This window comes from Esox lucius, chromosome 7, assembly GCF_011004845.1.
Source record: "Esox lucius isolate fEsoLuc1 chromosome 7, fEsoLuc1.pri, whole genome shotgun sequence".
NCBI lineage: Eukaryota > Metazoa > Chordata > Actinopteri > Esociformes > Esocidae > Esox > Esox lucius.
Window position 1 is genome coordinate 37,172,855 of NC_047575.1, and position 19,746 is coordinate 37,192,600.

Here is a 19,746-nt window from a genome sequence, read left to right on the forward strand (position 1 = left end):
TCCCTTTTTATAGTACTTACACCTGATTGGTGAGTTTACAATTAAGCACCTAAGTGTCTGTACACCTGATGGCTGTGTTCAATGAATTGGTGTTGGATTCTGAAAGGCAGTGCCTTGAAATGGCAAAGTGATGATAGATTCCTGTGCCTAATGTAAAGTTTGTTTAGTTTTTTGCAAAAAAGTGTGAGGCTGGGAAATGTACTTATAGTTGTGCAGATCTGAGGTTTTGCTGCTTGAGTGTCAGGTTTCACTAACTGTGAAAAAACTGTAATATAAATTATGACAGAAAGATTGCAAAAGTAATTCTCCAATGGGCCCCGGCCTGTGAAAACAATGAAATTATACAAACAAATGTATACGTTTTTGTACCAGCCCACTCCAATTACAGAAGATCCGGCCCCTCTGGCATTTGCCAGAATTTCCAGATGGCCAATGCGCCCATGCATGTTTGTATCCCAGATAGTATTTTTTGGTTGTCACGTGTGGTGGCACAAGAAAGCAAGAAATTAATTAGATAAGTAAGTATTTAGAATTTTTACTGTAGAAAAACAAGGAGTTGATGAAAATGGTCAAAGTTAAACGTTCAATTGGTGCAAGACATTGATGGCCACCGGGAGGACCAACGCGCTTTTGAGGTGACGCGGTTGAACGTCAAGGAATACGAAACATACGGGTACTTCCGTTGGGCGAAAGGAAATGGCTGCGTTTCACTTCAGACCAGGTTTTGCGCGCTTCGTAGCATTTTATTGATATGCTGCCGTATGTTTTCATATATACATATTTTTGGATAAGGAGCAAACATGTTCAAAAAAGCTAAGAGATCCAACTTGAGACGGAGAAATGAGTCCGACGAGGACGAGAAGGAGGAAAGCCAGCAAGTCCAGCCGCCGCTGCAGCAGCCATGCGGGCCTTTTGGCGTTGATGGCCCGATGCCTGATGCCCCCAGCACAGACCTCTTTTCTGGGGTCAGCATCGACGTACACCACGGCAACGGGTTTCAGTCAAAGGCAATCAAAAAGGAAAAGAGAACTCGGGAAGTAGGGGGAGCCCCAAAAGCCAGTTTACTAAGCTTTGATGATGATGAAGGTAACTTGCCAACTAACTTAGTTAGCTAACGTTAGCCCGAATTAACGTTACCAATGCTCTTTCACATAGCTAGCTATAGTAGTTAAATAGGTGGATCTAATCAAGTGAAATACCGGTTATTTGAAGTCTTTCTTCTAATAAGTCTCTGTATTGTAGTTAAAAATGCCCAACAACTGCTTGCTATCGTAGCCAAGTACGCTAACGTTACTTAGCTTTCAGGTTCAACGTTGTAAACATAACAGTAGCTAGCTAGCTTGTTAACACGTTGCTTTATAATCTTGTAAATCTTTTAATTATTGTTTTGTTTACGTAATTGCTCCAGCCCCCAAACGCCTTGTCTAATTTGATGACTTCTTATTGCCTAGATGAGACTGAGGTGTTCAGAGTAAAGAAGTCCAACCACAGCAAGAAGATTGTCAAGCAGCTGAAGAAAGAATACAAGGAAGATCTGGAGAAGGTGTATGTCAAACAGGAGCCCAATACAGGTCAGATTGACAAGCCATCACAACTGTACATGTGGCCATATCCGTGCATTTATATATTGACATGCAATGGGTGTGTGTGAATACAGCCACTGACCTGTTAATTAGGTACAGAACCCCATTCACACAAATGTATTGCTTCTAAAGACAGTGAGTCTGGTGGCTGTGGCTTGGTATAGAGAGCTGGCATAGAGACGTTCAATTACTGTTTGGTTGAATGATCAAAACAAGTGACCTCCTGGTTTCAGTGGCTAAGTAGTGCCGGTCCTCTGGGATTTTCACATACAAATGTCTAAATGATTTTAGAAGATCTTGCAAATAAGGAATATATTATTTCAGTCGCAGTCCTGTGGTCAAAAACCGCAACTAGATGAGAGTGGTTGAAATAGAATTGCAGGAATCGTGCAACCTAACATGCTGACCCCAAAGACAACAGTGGTGTGCAGGACTGAGTGTCGTAGTACACACCATCGTTCTGCACACCAGTGTTTTATGGGTTGCACACCAGTGTGATTGTCAGTAGGACAATCAAACTGTGTCTTACTTGAGCTAAGAACAACAAGAAGCAATTCCAGTGGACCCACGCGGGTGAATTTAGCATAGAAAAATATGCCAGCTAAATTGACACAAGTTACCAGTGCGGTCATGGCCCAGTCTAATTTCATTTGTATTTATTTAACCAGGTGAATTGTCTGAGAACAGGTCTTCATTTACAGCTGTGACCTGGGTGGGCCAAAATCGCCGGTTAAACAAGATATCTAAAACAATATGAACTGTTTGTTTGCAGCGTGAAATCGCTGTCACGCAGTGTCTGTCCAATCTGCAATAACCGTGTGATGCCATCGTATAACGCTTTGTTTCGTTATAGGCTTCATTTATTTTGCCGTCAATCTACTAGTGCTGACCCCATTCTGCCGACTAGTCGATCGTATGGTTGGCTGTCTGCCATCGTTTTGTTTATTTTGTTTGCTTCTGGTTTTTGCAGTTGCCACTTAAACCAGCACAATTAAAAAATAATTGTTGTTGAACTGCAAACGTGGCTGTACTTCATGCTGCTCTTATTCAACCTGCAAAGTGAACTTCTTGACTGGTAGTTGCAGTCAAATAAACCGGCTGACATCTGCGGTGTGTAATCAGTGACGGGAAGCAAGACGGAATGTTTATTCTCTCTATTTAATTGTACAATTTCAAGATTCTGGGTTAAATTATTAAAAGTCCAACGGCATTCTCTGGTCCGACAGCCTGATCCTACCAAGCCAAACATCTCTGTATGTGTAGCACACAGTTGCCCACTGATCTGCCAGGCGTGGTATGAGCATATTACAACATGCTGAACTTAGGAATCCTTAATCTTTCCGCAGTGGATAACGGCAGTGTCTGTGATTTTAGAATGAGTGACTGGATTGCAGTGAGTGTGGTCAGGATTTTTTTAAATTCAAATTGTCTTCTTTCTCAACCAAACAGTTGCTTAAAGTGTCAGGCATTCAGATGTTCTGTAGCTTAATAAACTCAATCAATTAATCACATTTATTTATAAAGCCCTTTTAACATCAGCAGTTGTCACAGTGCTTTTACAGAAACACTCGGCCTTAAACCCCAAGGAGCAAACGACTGTTGAATTTCAGTGGCTAGAAAAAGCTCCCTAAGAATGCCAAAATGTAGGAAGGAACCTAGAGAGGACCCAGGTTCAGAGGTGTGACCAGTCCTCTTCTGGCTGTGACGGGTGAACGTTTATTACGAACGAGTCTAGAGTCTATTTAAACTTAGTCCAGGTCAGAAGCATGACCAGATGGACAAGGACAGGGACAACACAGGGGAGGGGGAGGTGTCAGCACCGTGGCAGAGACTGGGAAAATTCAGAAAATGCATTCCTCATATCAACAAGGATTTATAGTGGAGAAGGAGAACTTAGTGGAGAAGGAGATCTGACCCTATTCCCCCCCAGCAAAATAATATAGCAGCGTAAGACCTTGGGACTGTCCCCTGAGAGAGTTAACATGCAGTGTCCCCCCCACAGATGTATCCCTCCCCCTGGCCTCCATTAAGGAGGAGCCAGCCAGCGGAGCAGGCAGTGAGCAAGGAGAGGAGGAGATGGAGGTGGACAGCACGGAGGAGCAGGAGGAGGAGAGCAAGATGCTAAGCCACGCCTCCAAGAACCCCACCACTACTGCTTCCGGAGCCTTCTCCAACACCAGCACCCTGTCCACTCTCAGCAACCTACGACCAGGTAATGGTGAGGGGGCGTGTTTGGTTGAATGCAGACACATACTCTGCTGTTATTGTGTTGGTCTTGGTGGTGTGTATTGCAATCTCTTTTTTTCCCAGAGATGACAGTACTTTGAGGTCTTCAGTGTCTTAGCCATTTCTCGCATGAAACAGCCTTCCATGCTGAAGATATACTGAACCAGTCTAAAGAAGGACAGTTGTATTGCTTCTTTAATCAGCACAACAGTTTAACGCGGTGCTGACATTATTGCAAAACGGTTTTCTAATGATCAATACGCCTTTTAAAAAGATGAACTTGGTTTAGCAAACACAATGTGCCAATGGAACAAAGGACTGATGGTTGCTGATAATGGGCCTCTGTATGCCCATGTAGATTTTTCTTTAAAAATCTGCTGTTTCCAGCTACAATAGTTATTTACAACATTAACCATATATACACTGTTTTTCTGGTCCATTTGATATTATAATGGTAATTTTGTTTTGCTTTTCTTAAAAAACAAAAAATACATTTGTAAGTGACCCTGAACTTTGGGTTGGTAGTGTAGCTTTTTGTAGCCAAGTAATTTTTCCTTCTTTCTTTGAATTCATGGCCAGAACGATATCCTCTCATGGGAAACTCATCCCTTTTGACCTCACTGACCCAATTTGACCTTTAACCTGTCCTGTCCAGGGGAGATCCCAGACGCGGCCTTTATCCACGCAGCCAGGAAGCGTCGTCAGATGGCAAGGGAGCTGGGTGGTGATGCCCCTCTGGTGGAGACCGACGCTCCCAAGAAGCGTCTTGTCCGAGAGGAGGAACAGGAGGGAGACGGGAGTGATGATGAAGATGAGGATGAGAAGAGGATCAGCTTCAGCGGAGTTAAAAACAAGAGCCAGAGGAGCAGGATAGCAGAGGAGATAGGTGAGACATTGGGTAGTGATGATCTATTCCTCTGTCCTCTGGGTATAGAGGGTAGTGATGATGATCTATTCCTCTGTCCTCTGGGTATAGAGGGTAGTGATGATGATCTATTCCTCTGTCCTCTGGGTATAGAGGGTAGTGATGATGATCTATTCCTCTGTCCTCTGGGTATAGAGGGTAGTGATGATGATCTATTCCTCTGTCCTCTGGGTATAGAGGGTAGTGATGATGATCTATTCCTCTGTCCTCTGGGTATAGAGGGTAGTGATGATGATCTATTCCTCTGTCCTCTGGGTATAGAGGGTAGTGATGATGATCTATTCCTCTGTCCTCTGGGTATAGAGGGTAGTGATGATGATCTATTCCTCTGTCCTCTGGGTATAGAGGGTAGTGATGATGATCTATTCCTCTGTGCTCTGCGTATAGAGGGTAGTGATGATGATCTATTCCTTTGTCCTCTGGGTATAGAGGGTAGTGATGATGATCTATTCCTCTGTCCTCTGGGTATAGAGGGTAGTGATGATGATCTATTCCTCTGTCCTCCGGGTATAGAGGGTAGTGATGATGATCTATTCTTCTGTCCTCCGGGTATAGAGGGTAGTGATGATGATGATCTATTCTTCTGTCCTCCAGGTATAGAGGGTAGTGATGATGAGGCCCTGGATACAGCAGGTCATGATGAGGAGGTCTCACGCTGGGAACAGGAGCAGATACGTAAAGGAATCAGCATCCCTCAGGTAACATACACACTACTGCCAGAAGTGTTGTTGTTTGTAGCTATGCTGCTCTTGTTTGTAGCTATGCTGCTCTTGTTTGTAGCTATGCTGCTCTTGTTTGTACCAATGCTGCTCTTGTTTGTACCAATGCTGCTCTTGTTTGTACCAATGCTGCTCTTGTTTGTATTGTTGTTGTAGGTCCAGTCCAGCCAGGCAGAGGACAACAGTAGCAGCAGTGGTGTTTACTACAGCAGCACCTACGACGCCCAGCCGTCCTACAACACCTACAGCCTTCCGTATTCCTACAGCACTGCTGAGGACCGTGCCAAGACTAAGGTGGAGGGCTGCCCCCTGGCCTACAGCGGCCCTAGTGGTGACCTTTCACCTGTCACCACTGAGCTTGTCAAGAAACGCCTCAGAGACCGGTACGGGGCAGAATGCCGCTACAATTAGACTGAATGCCGCTACATCTACATCGTGACCTATCTCCTCCCTCGCCCCCTCTGTCTTTCTCTCGCCCCCTCTGTATGTCTCTCGCCCTCCCTCTCCTCAACCCGTCTGTCTGTCTCTCGCCCTCCCTCTCCTCAACCCGTCTGTCTGTCTCTCGCCCTCCCTCTCCTCAACCCGTCTGTCTGTCTCTCGCCCTCCCTCTCCTCAACCCGTCTGTCTGTCTCTCGCCCTCCCTCTCCTCAACCCGTCTGTCTGTCTCTCGCCCTCCCTCTCCTCAACCCGTCTGTCTGTCTCTCGCCCTCCCTCTCCTCAACCCGTCTGTCTGTCTCTCGCCCTCCCTCTCCTCAACCCGTCTGTCTGTCTCTCGCCCTCCCTCTCCTCAACCCGTCTGTCTGTCTCTCGCCCTCCCTCTCCTCAACCCGTCTGTCTGTCTCTCGCCCTCCCTCTCCTCAACCCGTCTGTCTGTCTCTCGCCCTCTCTCTCCTCAACCCGTCTGTCTGTCTCTCGCCCTCCCTCTCCTCAACCCGTCTGTCTGTCTCTCTCTAGGCTGAGCCAGATGTGTGTTGGGCACGCCGCTAATGCTAAGCGCTACGATCAGATCCAGGAAGAGCTGGATGCAGCTCAGAACACCATAAACCGGCTCGAGGGTTCGTCCAATGACAACGCAGAACAGTACAAATTCTTGCAAGAGATGCGAGGGTATGTTCGAGACTTGCTTGAGTGTTTCAGTGAAAAGGTAAGGGAGGAATTCTCTGCGATCGTTTTGTTTCTCCCGTTTTGGGTTCATTTACTTCAGAAATTTTAAAATACTAATTGACTATGTACCATGATCTTAAGATTAAAGTTCCTGCTTTCAATTGCAACTTGCGCCTTTGTAGTTTAGTCCCACTGTGGCATTTTTTGTTGTCACTTAAATCTCTGGTATTTACTTGTGTGAAATGAATATGCATATTGGAGATAAACCAACAGCTACTATATTCCTAATAATGAAACCACTTGTCAGTGTCTTCCATCTTTGCGTGTCAATGGTGATGGTCATATAGTTGGTGTTTCAGAGGGAGAGAGAGGAGGCTGAGTCAGGCTGTGCTGAGCTGACCAATCCGCTTCTGTCTCTAACACTCACCTTCTCCTTCAGCTCTCCTCAGAGGAATGGTGCATTAGGGTCAATGGAGTCTTTTTAGTGTAGGGGCTGAGTGCATTTACATGAGCACAGTTTTGACTGAATGGCTGTCTTCTGTAGATATAATCGACTATCAACTTGATAGAAATGAGTCCAAATTGACCACCGATCTCCAATATTCAATGTTGATTCTAGTCATCACACTGTTTGGATGCACCGCCAGCGAATCACTTGGTGTCTCTGGCCCCTGCACCAATGAGGTCTCCCAGTGACCCGGCGGCCGGCCTGTCAGCCTGATCAGGGCGTGTCCCGTGTGGAGGTCAGAGGTGACGGGTGGGCGTGTATGTTTCAGGTTCCCTGCGTGTCGGAGCTGGAGGGGGCCATGCACCAGTTGCTAAAGCAGCGGGCCAGCCGGCTCGTCCAGCGGCGCCGGGATGATATTAAAGATGAATCGGCGGAGTTTGCAAGCCTTTCAAGTCAGTCCATCTTGAAGGTTTTTATTATTTACTTGAACGGCCTCGTTGGTTCTCTGTGCGTGCGTGCGTGGTGGCGTGTGTGTGTTTGTGTGTGTGGGCGGGCGGGTGAACCCCCCCGCCTGTCTCTGTGTTACCTTGTCTCTCTCTCCCTATCAGTCTGTCTGTCTACCCTGTGAGATGTGAGTCTGGCTGTGAGGCGAAGGTGGAGAGGGCGTGCTGACTACAGTGTCATGTCTTTAACGGGACTGGCCTGTTTCAGCTACACCCTTTCAGTCTGTTGTGGCTGAGATGACCGTTACAGACAGTCACAGACAGTCTAGTTCAGTCTGTAATTCTTTAGAACCACTGACAAGATTTCCAAAAAGTTGGTGATGACGACTGTCAATGAGAGTCACTGACACAGACAGACAGGTCAAAATGAAACTGATTACTGGTTGATATGATGCTGCCGGGGGCCGAAAGGTAAGTGGATTCAAGACGGAGTTGTGTGTTTGAATTTCGTTCATACTCGATGCATGTTGATGGACAAAATAAATGAGAAAGATGGGTGACCAGGATGGTAAATCAAAAAGTGTTAATCGTTCTGGGTTAGCCAGTGGAAGCTGGGCAAACACAGCTAATCATTATTACAACTTTTATTATTTTAAATTTTGTGTGTGTCAATTTTCAAATCTGTTTTGTCAGTGTAAATGACTGGCTTGGTTTAGTGAGGTGGATGTTTTCTAGAGGCTAATTCGGCGCTAGGCTGTATGCTAGGTGTGGTGACGGCTAGGGCTCCATCTTCTGGTCCTCAGGTGTTTAACCTTTGACCTATCTCTTTCAGATAAGGCTGTTATGGCCCCTAACCTCATGTCTCCTGATTCGTTTGGGAGAGACCGGACAATACACCAGGAGCACGTCAGACAGAGGAGGATCGCGGAGCGGGAGGCGCGCCGGTAAGATGCTACGCTATCCCACACCTAGAGCCATCTGTTGGCGCCTGGCGCGTCAGCATGGTGTCGGATTATCCGAGTTCGGCGCCCTGTATTTAATAAAGACCAGCGATTTGTGGAGTTGCTATACATACCTTTTGATCAGTCTTCTTCATCCTCCTGAATGAGGGTTCATACTTTTTTAAAGGAATGTTCTTCGCCTGGTTTGGGCTTACAACCCTGTTCCGGGTTTTAACATAGGCTGACTAGACGTTCTGGTTTGCCTGGGATTCAAGCTGGGTGTCCAGAGTCCCGACAAATATCTGTAAAACCCAAAAATGTCCCGGTTTCTGACATTCACTACCAAATTGTCCCTGTTTTCAACACAGATTTTTTTTAAATTAATAATATTTATACTGTAATGTTTCCACATACAAGTCGGAGCCAAACAAACAACTGCTTTGAACTGCGTAGCCAAACAACAATTCTCATCTAAGCTCAATGCGCCCCCCTGCTCCACCAACCACTAGCATGCTTTACTGATGGCCATTTGAGGCTTCATTACCGTTCTTCTAGCAGCAGGATATTATGCTAGCAGCGCTACCTCAGATTTTTGTGGAAGGGGGCAATTTAACGCATGTACAATCTTGGTTTTAACTTGTGTTTTGGCTGATGGCCTTCAAACAGCTGAAAGTATTACTGTCAGGCATGTAAACAAATGAATAAAAACCCACATTAGTAGATGGCCTTTCGCATGTATTGTTTCATTTAACTGCAAAACATGCTGTTATCAAGGGAACACTGCCCTCTAGTGTTACACTTTAGTCACATGCGTGAACATGCAGGAGCCTCACTGTCCAGATGGACTATACAGGTTGCATTGTCATCAGCATCACCTCTAAGTGACTTTCTACCTGCTACACCAAAAGCCTAAATGTTCATTAATATGAAAGAACACAAGTTAACCATAGAGAATTGACCCTCAGCAGACCCCCTCTATGTTTGTAGTGTAGCTTCTAGGTCGGTGGACCATTGACTTTCACTGTAGTGAGCCGATTTGACCGAAATGTGTTGTATTTAAAACAGTGGTTTGTGTTATTGCTGACGTTGTGTTTGTGTGTCAGAACACGGAGGCGGCAGGCGCGGGAGCAGAATGGAAAGAGGGCGGAGCATAGAGAAGGTTTGTCCTCTGACGACGAGGAGACGTCGACTGACCTCACTTCCTACTGCCTAGAGCGAGGTAAACACCCAATACCTCACTTCCTACTGCCTAGAGAGAAGTAAACACCCAATACCTCACTTCCTACTGCCTAGAGAGAAGTAAACACCCAATACCTCACTTCCTACTGCCTAGAGAGAAGTAAACACCCAATACCTCACTTCCTACTGCCTAGAGAGAAGTAAACACCCAATACCTCACTTCCTACTGCCTAGAGAGAAGTAAACACCCAATACCTCACTTCCTACTGCCTAGAGAGAAGTAAACACCCAATACCTCACTTCCTACTGCCTAGAGAGAAGTAAACACCCAATACCTCACTTCCTACTGCCTAGAGAGAAGTAAACACCCAATACCTCACTTCCTACTGCCTAGAGAGAAGTAAACACCCAATACCTCACTTCCTACTGCCTAGAGAGAAGTAAACACCCAATACCTCACTTCCTACTGCCTAGAGAGAAGTAAACACCCAATACCTCACTTCCTACTGCCTAGAGAGAAGTAAACACCCAATACCTCACTTCCTACTGCCTAGAGAGAAGTAAACACCCAATACCTCACTTCCTACTGCCTAGAGAGAAGTAAACACCCAATACCTCACTTCCTACTGCCTAGAGAGAAGTAAACACCCAATACCTCACTTCCTACTGCCTAGAGAGAAGTAAACACCCAATTCCTGCGGTTTAATGTTCACCTTATTCACTTGAGCATGTTTTGGGGTCATGGTTTGGTGAGTGATGTGTTGTCCTTCAGATCGTATTTTCAGTCATTCTTCTCCTATAGCGGGATGGATATATATAAGTCCCTTTCGGAAAGTATTCTGCAGATCATATACTGAGTTATATTGCCTTCAAATCGTACAGTGAGTTATATTGTTTTCTGCAGATCGTATTGTGCGTGAGTGTAAGAAGGTGTTTGAGGATGTGCTGGAGGACTTCCATTCCCTGGACTGCATCAAGGGTCGTTTTGAGGTGTGGAGGCGTCTCTACTTCCCCTGCTACAGAGACGCTTTCATCGGACTGTGTCTCCCCAAACTATTCAACCCCCTGGTTCGACTTCAGCTCATCACATGGAACCCTCTGCAGGTAGGTCCTATGGCACTCTCTCTCTCAAACAGGGAAACATAGAATGTGGGGGCAGGGTGTATGGATCCCAGGGCTGTGTTGATGGGATTACTGAGGGTGGGTGTACTGATCCCAGGGCTGTGTTGATGGGATTACTGAGGGTGGGTGTACTGATCCCAGGGCTGTGTTGATGGGATTAGTGAGGGTGGGTGTACTGATCCCCGGGCTGTGTTGATGGGGTTAGTGAGGGTGGGTGTACTGGTCCCAGGGCTGTTTTGATGGGGTTAGTGAGGGTGGGTGTACTGGTCCCAGGGCTGTGTTGATGGGATTACTGAGGGTGGGTGTACTGATCCCAGGGCTGTGTTGATGGGGTTAGTGAGGGTGGGTGTACTGATCCCAGGGCTGTGTTGATGGGGTTAGTGAGGGTGGGTGTACTGATCCCAGGGCTGTGTTGATGGGGTTAGTGAGGGTGGGTGTACTGATCCCAGGGCTGTGTTGATGGGGTTAGTGAGGGTGGGTGTACTGATCCCAGGGCTGTGTTGATGGGGTTAGTGAGGGTGGGTGTACTGATCCCAGGGCTGTGTTGATGGGGTTAGTGAGGGTGGGTGTACTGATCCCAGGGCTGTGTTGATGGGGTTAGTGAGGGATCGCTTGACATTGGAGCATAGGGGAGTCATGTCTGAATTATGCACTGTGGATGGGGAGGGGCATTGTTTCTGACTTTAATGAGTTGTTGATAACTATGTGACTTGTGTATGGTTGGGGATAAAATAGGGGTGGGTGTGTGTGGGGGGGATGGTATCGTGAGAGTATCTCTCTTGTACCCCCCCTTGCCCCCAACCCCTCTCTCTCCTGTAACGTCTTTACTGGCCTGGCTTTCTTAAAATACAAAATGACATTCCATGTCCTCTCTGTTGCCCCCCCCCCCAGGAGAAGTGTGCCAACTTTGAGTACATGGGCTGGTTTGAGTCGTTGCTGTTCTACGGCTGTGAAGAGCAGAGTGGGATGAACAGAGGAGACGTTGACATCAACCTGCTTCCCTCCATTGTGGAGCGAGTTTTACTGCCCAAACTAGCAGGTGTTTACACTCATCCACACACACAGACACACCGGGTACATGGCCGCACGCACCGGGTACATGGCCGCACGCACCGGGTACATGGCCGCACGCACCGGGTACATGACCAGACACACCGGGTACATGACCAGACACACCGGGTACATGACCAGACACACCGGGTACATGACCAGACACACCGGGTACATGGCCGCACGCACCGGGTACATGGCCGCACGCACCGGGTACATGGCCGCACGCACCGGGTACATGACCAGACACACCGGGTACATGACCAGACACACCGGGTACATGGCCGCACGCACCGGGTACATGGCCGCACACATTCACACACCGGGTACATGACCGCACGCACCGGGTACATGACCGATAGGGATTTTAATGATTCATCGAAGATCGATTCATTGCCATTTACACTGTCATGTATAGGTAGTAGGCATACTCATCCAAAAATGGTGAGTCGGATAGATTTGTTTGTTCTTTTTAAATACAGGCCTAGGTTTAAAATAACTTTTTCATTGATCTTAACTATTTCTGTTTTAATATAAACTGTTTCCGTTTTCAATCCAGCATAGCGGTACAGGCGTTGTGCTTGTTTTTTGATTAATTGGTTACCTACAAGGTGTCATATGTTCACATCGTCATAGATTATTTTGATTGATTGATCTTTTACAATGTTCGACCATCAATTAAATAAAAGCCATAAAATGTGTAACCCTAATAAACACACACACACCGGGTACATGACCAAACACACACACACCGGGTACATGACCAAACACACACACACCGGGTACATGACCAAACACACACACACACCGGGTACATGACCAAACACACACACACACACCGGGTACATGACCAAACACACACACACACCGGGTACATGACCAAACACACACACACACCGGGTACATGACCAAACACACACACACACCGGGTACATGACCAAACACACACACACACCGGGTACATGACCAAACACACACACACACACACCGGGTACATGACCAAACACACACACACCGGGTACATGACCAAACACACACACACACACACCGGGTACATGACCAAACACACACACACACACACACCGGGTACATGACCAAACACACACACACACACACACCGGGTACATGACCAAACACACACACACACACACACCGGGTACATGACCAAACACACACACACACACACACCGGGTACATGACCAAACACACACACACACACACACCGGGTACATGACCAAACACACACACACACACACCGGGTACATGACCAAACACACACACACACACACCGGGTACATGACCAAACACACACACACACACACCGGGTACATGACCAAACACACACACACACACACACACCGGGTACATGACCAAACACACACACACACACACACACCGGGTACATGACCAAACACACGCACACACACACACACCGGGTACATGACCAAAAACACACACACACACACACACCGGGTACATGACCAAACACACACACACACACACACACCGGGTACATGACCAAACACACACACACACACACACACCGGGTACATGACCAAACACACACACACACACACACACACCGGGTACATGACCAAACACACACACACACACACACACCGGGTACATGACCAAACACACACACACACACACACACCGGGTACATGACCAAACACACACACACACACACACACCGGGTACATGACCAAACACACACACACACACACACACCGGGTACATGACCAAACACACACACACACACACACACCGGGTACATGACCAAACACACACACACACACACACACCGGGTACATGACCAAACACACACACACACACACACACCGGGTACATGACCAAACACACACACACACACACACACCGGGTACATGACCAAACACACACACACACACACACCGGGTACATGACCAAACACACACACACACACACACACCGGGTACATGACCAAACACACACACACACACACACACCGGGTACATGACCAAACACACACACACACACACACACCGGGTACATGACCAAACACACACACACACACACACACCGGGTACATGACCAAACACACACACACACACACACACCGGGTACATGACCAAACACACACACACACACACACCGGGTACATGACCAAACACACACACACACACACACCGGGTACATGACCAAACACACACACACACACACACACCGGGTACATGACCAAACACACACACACACACACACCGGGTACATGACCAAACACACACACACACACACACCGGGTACATGACCAAACACACACACACACACACACCGGGTACATGACCAAACACACACACACACACACCGGGTACATGACCAAACACACACACACACACACACACACACACACCGGGTACATGACCAAACACACACACACACACACACACACACACCGGGTACATGACCAAACACACACACACACACACACACACACCGGGTACATGACCAAACACACACACACACACACACACCGGGTACATGACCAAACACACGCACACACACACACACCGGGTACATGACCAAACACACACACACACACACACACACACCGGGTACATGACCAAACACACACACACACACACACACCGGGTACATGACCAAACACACGCACACACACACACACCGGGTACATGACCAAACACACGCACACACACACACACCGGGTACATGACCAAACACACGCACACACACACACACCGGGTACATGACCAAACACACACACACACACACACACACACCGGGTACATGACCAAACACACACACACACACACACCGGGTACATGACCAAACACACACACACACACACACCGGGTACATGACCAAACACACACACACCGGGTACATGACCAAACACACACGCGCACACACACACACCGGGTACATGACCAAACACACACGCGCACACACACACCGGGTACATGACCAAACACACACGCGCACACACACACCGGGTACATGACCAAACACACACGCGCACACACACACCGGGTACATGACCAAACACACACGCGCACACACACACCGGGTACATGACCAAACACACACGCGCACACACACACCGGGTACATGACCAAACACACACACACGCACACACACACACACCGGGTACATGACCAAACACACACGCACACACACACACACCGGGTACATGACCAAACACACACACACGCACACACACACACACCGGGTACATGACCAAACACACACACACGCACACACACACACACCGGGTACATGACCAAACACACACGCACACACACACACACCGGGTACATGACCAAACACACACGCACACACACACACACCGGGTACATGACCAAACACACACGCACACACACACACACACCGGGTACATGACCAAACACACACGCACACACACACACACACCGGGTACATGACCAAACACACACGCGCACACACACACACACACCGGGTACATGACCAAACACACACGCGCACACACACACACACACCGGGTACATGACCAAACACACACGCGCACACACACACACACACACCGGGTACATGACCAAACACACACACACACACCGGGTACATGACCAAACACACACACACACACACACACACACCGGGTACATGACCAAACACACACACACACACACACACACACCGGGTACATGACCAAACACACACACACACCGGGTACATGACCACACACACACACACACACACACACACACCGGGTACATGACCAAACACACACACACACACACACACACACACACACCGGGTACATGACCAAACACACACACACACCGGGTACATGACCACACACCATCTTCTTACTGTCTCTCCCTGTCTTCTCTCTCGGTGTTCCCCGGTCTCCCCTCCCTCCGTCTCTCTGACCAGTACTCGCCGATCAGGTGTGGGATCCTCTGTCTAGTAGCCAGACAGCCAGATTGGTGAGCTTCCTGAGCCGACTCATCAAGGGATACCCTACTGTTCTCAATGGAGACAACCGCAATACACAGGTCAGACCATGTTCCAGAATGAAGCTTCTGCCACTAGCTTGTTTAACTCCCTACCTGCCTTACATGACGATCTGCAGATTTTTAACCACCTCTGAACACCATACACTCCTTTCTCCACGAGGTTACATATTTACAACACCTGAACACCATACACTCCTTTCGCCACGAGGTTACATATTTACAACACCTGAACACCATACACTCCTTTCTCCACGAGGTTACATATTTACAACACCTGAACACCATACACTCCTTTCTCCACGAGGTTACATATTTACAACACCTGAACACCATACACTCCTTTCTCCACGAGGTTACATATTTACAACACCTGAACACCATACACTCCTTTGTCCACGAGATTACATATTTACAACACCTGAACACCATACACTCCTTTGTCCACGAGGTTACATATTTACAACACCTGAACACCATACACTCCTTTGTCCACGAGGTTACATATTTACAACACCTGAACACCATACACTCCTTTGTCCACGAGGTTACATATTTACAACACCTGAACACCATACACTCCTTTGTCCACGAGGTTACATATTTACAACACCTGGACACCATATACTCCTTTTTCCAGGAGTTTATGCATTTACCCCTCCTGAACACCATATACTCCTTTCTCCAGGAGTTTCTGAAGACCATCGTGTTAAGGACCAGAAGAACTCTGGACGATGATGTCTTTCTACCCCTTTACCCTAAGAAGTGAGTCCAAGCTGTGGGAAGACATCTGCTTTAAGCTACCGAGTCCCATCCAGATATTCAAAACAGTGTGGTTATTAAATGTTTCAGCTTCAAGGTTGCTGCCTGCAAACATACTTGATACGAGAGGAAGTATTGCTGAAGGCTTGAGAGTTTGCTTAACTGCTGGCAACTGTGCAAACTTTGCAAATGCCTTGTTTATTGAATGAGTACTCCAATATTTTAGACAAAGGCTTTGTTTTGCTAGATCGCTGTTGATTCATTTGAGATTATGCACAGGCCTATACATCAAATGTGCCGTTCACATGATTGTTCGTTGAGCTTGCAACTGCACATGTAACTTGGGCTAGTCTGTTGTATAGCGTACGAGGCATCTGGTCGCAGTGTTGACAACAATGGCCATCTCAATAAACCAGTAACTAAAGAAACGCTCTGCTTGTTATTGCGCTATCGCTAGCTAGTTACTTGTGAGAAATCATTTCGAATGAGCTGGCTAACAAGGGGGCGTCTTTAGCGGAAAAACAGTACCTATCACTACTAGCTAGTACTAATTTTCTCAGTGTTGGTCGCCGCGCCCCTACAAGAAATAGAACATTCAATGTTGGAGACATGATGCAGTTATTTACAGGAAGTGTTTCATTTTCTGCGTCCTCAGTGTGTTGTGCAACAAGAACAGCGGTCCGTACCTCTTCTTCCAGAGACAGTTCTGGTCCTGTGTCAAGGTAAGGATCCACAGATTCACCTGGCACCCTGGCTGTGATTCCCCAACCTTTCATGCTGCCTTGATTTCTGTTACATATTTGTGCAGTAAACTATGAATACTGACCTCCTTTCACACCCCTACCCCTCCTCTCTTTTCTCTCTCTCCTCCCTGTTCATCTCCACTCCTCAAACCCTCTGATTCGCCCCCCAACCCCTCCAGTTACTAGGTAACATCCTTCAGTGGAACGGTGTGTTGTCCTACTCTACGCTGAGAGAGTTGGCTCTGGACTCCACCCTGAACCGATACATCCTGTCAGCCTTGCAGAGCTCAGAGCCTGGGCCCGATAGCGTTCTCAAGTGTCAGAGGGTAAGGACGGACACACACTTCTGAGGAATACTGCCTCTGTCCGTTTGCTAGTGATGACGTTCTCCAGAGGTCTCGGTCAGGTCGGTTGTGAGCTGCCAGTTTGTGACGTGTCTGTCTTCCCAGGTCGTAGAGTGTTTACCCGCCTCGTGGTTTGTGGGGTTGAAAGGTCAGCAGACCCTACCTCAGTTGGAGCCCTTCTGTCGCTACCTCTCCCACATGGCGTCCTCTCTGCTCAGAGGCTCTCTGGGGGGCTCTGACGTCGAGAAGAGGAATGCCAAGTACGTCTATCTGCTATAACAATTACAAAAGGGGGCCTGTGTTATCATGTTACATCTGTCATTACCTGTTATGAAAGATTTTCATACATTAATGTGATGTAGAAGCTTTATAAAGGGTACTAGAGCTTCAAGTCTGTTTGGTCACATTAGGGTGCGCATGCTATGTAGATATGTAGTAGACACTTTCTGGATGCATAATAACGTAAGAGGTTATCTCCCCAGATCACTGGTCTGCCAGGACCACAGGCCAAGACTTATTACACAGTTATAAATGATTAGGAGGTTTAATAGAGGAATTACAACAAAAGTCTCTTTGTACATAGGGATCACATGAAGGAGGTGGTGAAGCTGCTAGCTCGTCTCAATGCCTTGGATCATGTCATCACTGTGGCAACAGAACACGGAATTAAGGACATCACGCCCCTACTGGACCCCCACTGACGACGTGACGCCCTCCTACTGGACCCCCGCTGACGACGTGACGCCCCCCTACTGACGACGTGACGCCCCCCTGACCCCCACTGACGACGTGACGCCCCCCTGACCCCCGCTGACGACGTGACGCCCCCCTACTGGACCCCCGCGGACGACGTGACGCCCCCCTACTGGACCCCCGCGGACGACGTGACGCCCCCCTACTGGACCCCCCACTGGACGACGTCACACTGTGTTTGAGATAAACGAGTATGTGTGTGTGTGTGTGTGTGTGTGTGTGTGTGTGATTATGTATATATTGTGTATATTGTACAATATTGTGAAAACAGGGCTGTGTGTGAACTAAGAGATTAAGAAGAGGTCTGTTGATCAGAACTGCAAATCATCACCTACTTCCTCATCTGGAACTGCTGAAGTTTCTCTATAGTCCTCAGTGGGAGTTGGGCGTATGTCTATTTCCAACTCCTGGAGTCCTTCAGCATGAGCTACCCGCTGAGCCAGACCTGAAGTCAGTCTGTCTTTTTCTGCCTGTATCATAGCACCTCTTCTACTCACCTCCCCTCATGTTCTCACTCGGTACAGTTTCAGAATAACTCCCAAGTGTAGACGACAAACTTTTCTGCTGCAGTTTCACAAACCTTCACCTGCTCATTTTTTCCTGTCCGCTCAGATGTTTTTACTGCGTGCCAAGAGTAAGCCGTGTCCGTCCCCCTAACTTTAATGACTTCCTCAGCTGGGGACAATTTGGTTGTTTGCTCACAGAGATGATCTTTTATATCAGATCTCCTCTGACTGGCTAATGGAGACCGAAGGGGAGGCTGGGTGTATTTTAATTTGGCAGTCTTTTTTTGTGTAAATATTTTATTTGCTTGTGAATAAAAAGTGGCTATGGATCGAGATTCTTTGTGTTTTTGTTGCTGTGTGTTCCAAGGATCAGCGGAGAGCCAAGACAAGGATCAGGTCACCCTTTCTCCCCCTTATTGACCATTGATCATCAGACAATAAAGGGCCAATATGTATGATATTTACTGTAATACTAACATCCACACAACAAACAAAATAGTTGTTGACATCTGCAGTTAATGTTTGAAATAAATTTTTCAAATAGTCAAATAATAATAGTCAAAAAATCACTTATGAGTACCTGAGAGGTTCTCTGTTTACACTTTCTCACCGGTTTGTCTTTCAGTTTGCGACCCAACACACCTAGGACTCGTTAGTTGTGTTATTGTTTAGAGGCAGTGCCCCTTTAACTTAAATCTGCAGTCCAAATCTCTGAAGTGATTTCCATAGCTTCCAATATTGTTTATTACTACCGTAACGGTGAACATTTTCTGAAATAATGGGGACAGTTGCTTTCAAACACCTGCTGTCTCAAGGTGGACCTCACAACGGCAAGTGAATTGTTCAATTGTCCGTGCCGAAAAGGAACAGCATGACACAACACCTGTCAACCTGCAGGAAAGTGTCCTG

The 19,746-nt window shown here is 47.4% G+C and overlaps 1 protein-coding gene across 1 annotated transcript; it reads left to right on the forward strand.

The window, feature by feature from the left end:
* Positions 1 to 643: 643 nt before the first annotated feature.
* Positions 644 to 18,366, forward strand: paxbp1 (PAX3 and PAX7 binding protein 1). Its single transcript, XM_034293454.1, has 18 exons — positions 644 to 1,086; positions 1,452 to 1,571; positions 3,586 to 3,795; positions 4,465 to 4,695; positions 5,329 to 5,432; positions 5,610 to 5,836; positions 6,408 to 6,597; positions 7,334 to 7,457; positions 8,281 to 8,392; positions 9,493 to 9,608; positions 10,473 to 10,672; positions 11,582 to 11,729; positions 15,650 to 15,771; positions 16,418 to 16,494; positions 17,147 to 17,213; positions 17,414 to 17,560; positions 17,684 to 17,838; positions 18,162 to 18,366. The coding sequence occupies exons 1-18, from the start codon at positions 801 to 803 to the stop codon at positions 18,277 to 18,279; spliced, it is 2,754 nt and encodes a 917-aa protein (XP_034149345.1). The 5' UTR covers positions 644 to 800; the 3' UTR covers positions 18,280 to 18,366.
* Positions 18,367 to 19,746: the final 1,380 nt, after the last annotated feature.

Bases quoted from the DNA above. Each gene is read 5' to 3' on its own strand.
- paxbp1 (XM_034293454.1), top strand. From the start codon at position 801: ATGTTCAAAAAAGCTAAGAGATCCAACTTGAGACGGAGAAATGAGTCC. The intron at 10,673-11,581 runs GTAGGTCCTATG...CCCCCCCCCCAG, and splicing joins TCACATGGAACCCTCTGCAG to GAGAAGTGTGCCAACTTTGA. The intron at 11,730-15,649 runs GTGTTTACACTC...CTCTCTGACCAG, and splicing joins TTTACTGCCCAAACTAGCAG to TACTCGCCGATCAGGTGTGG.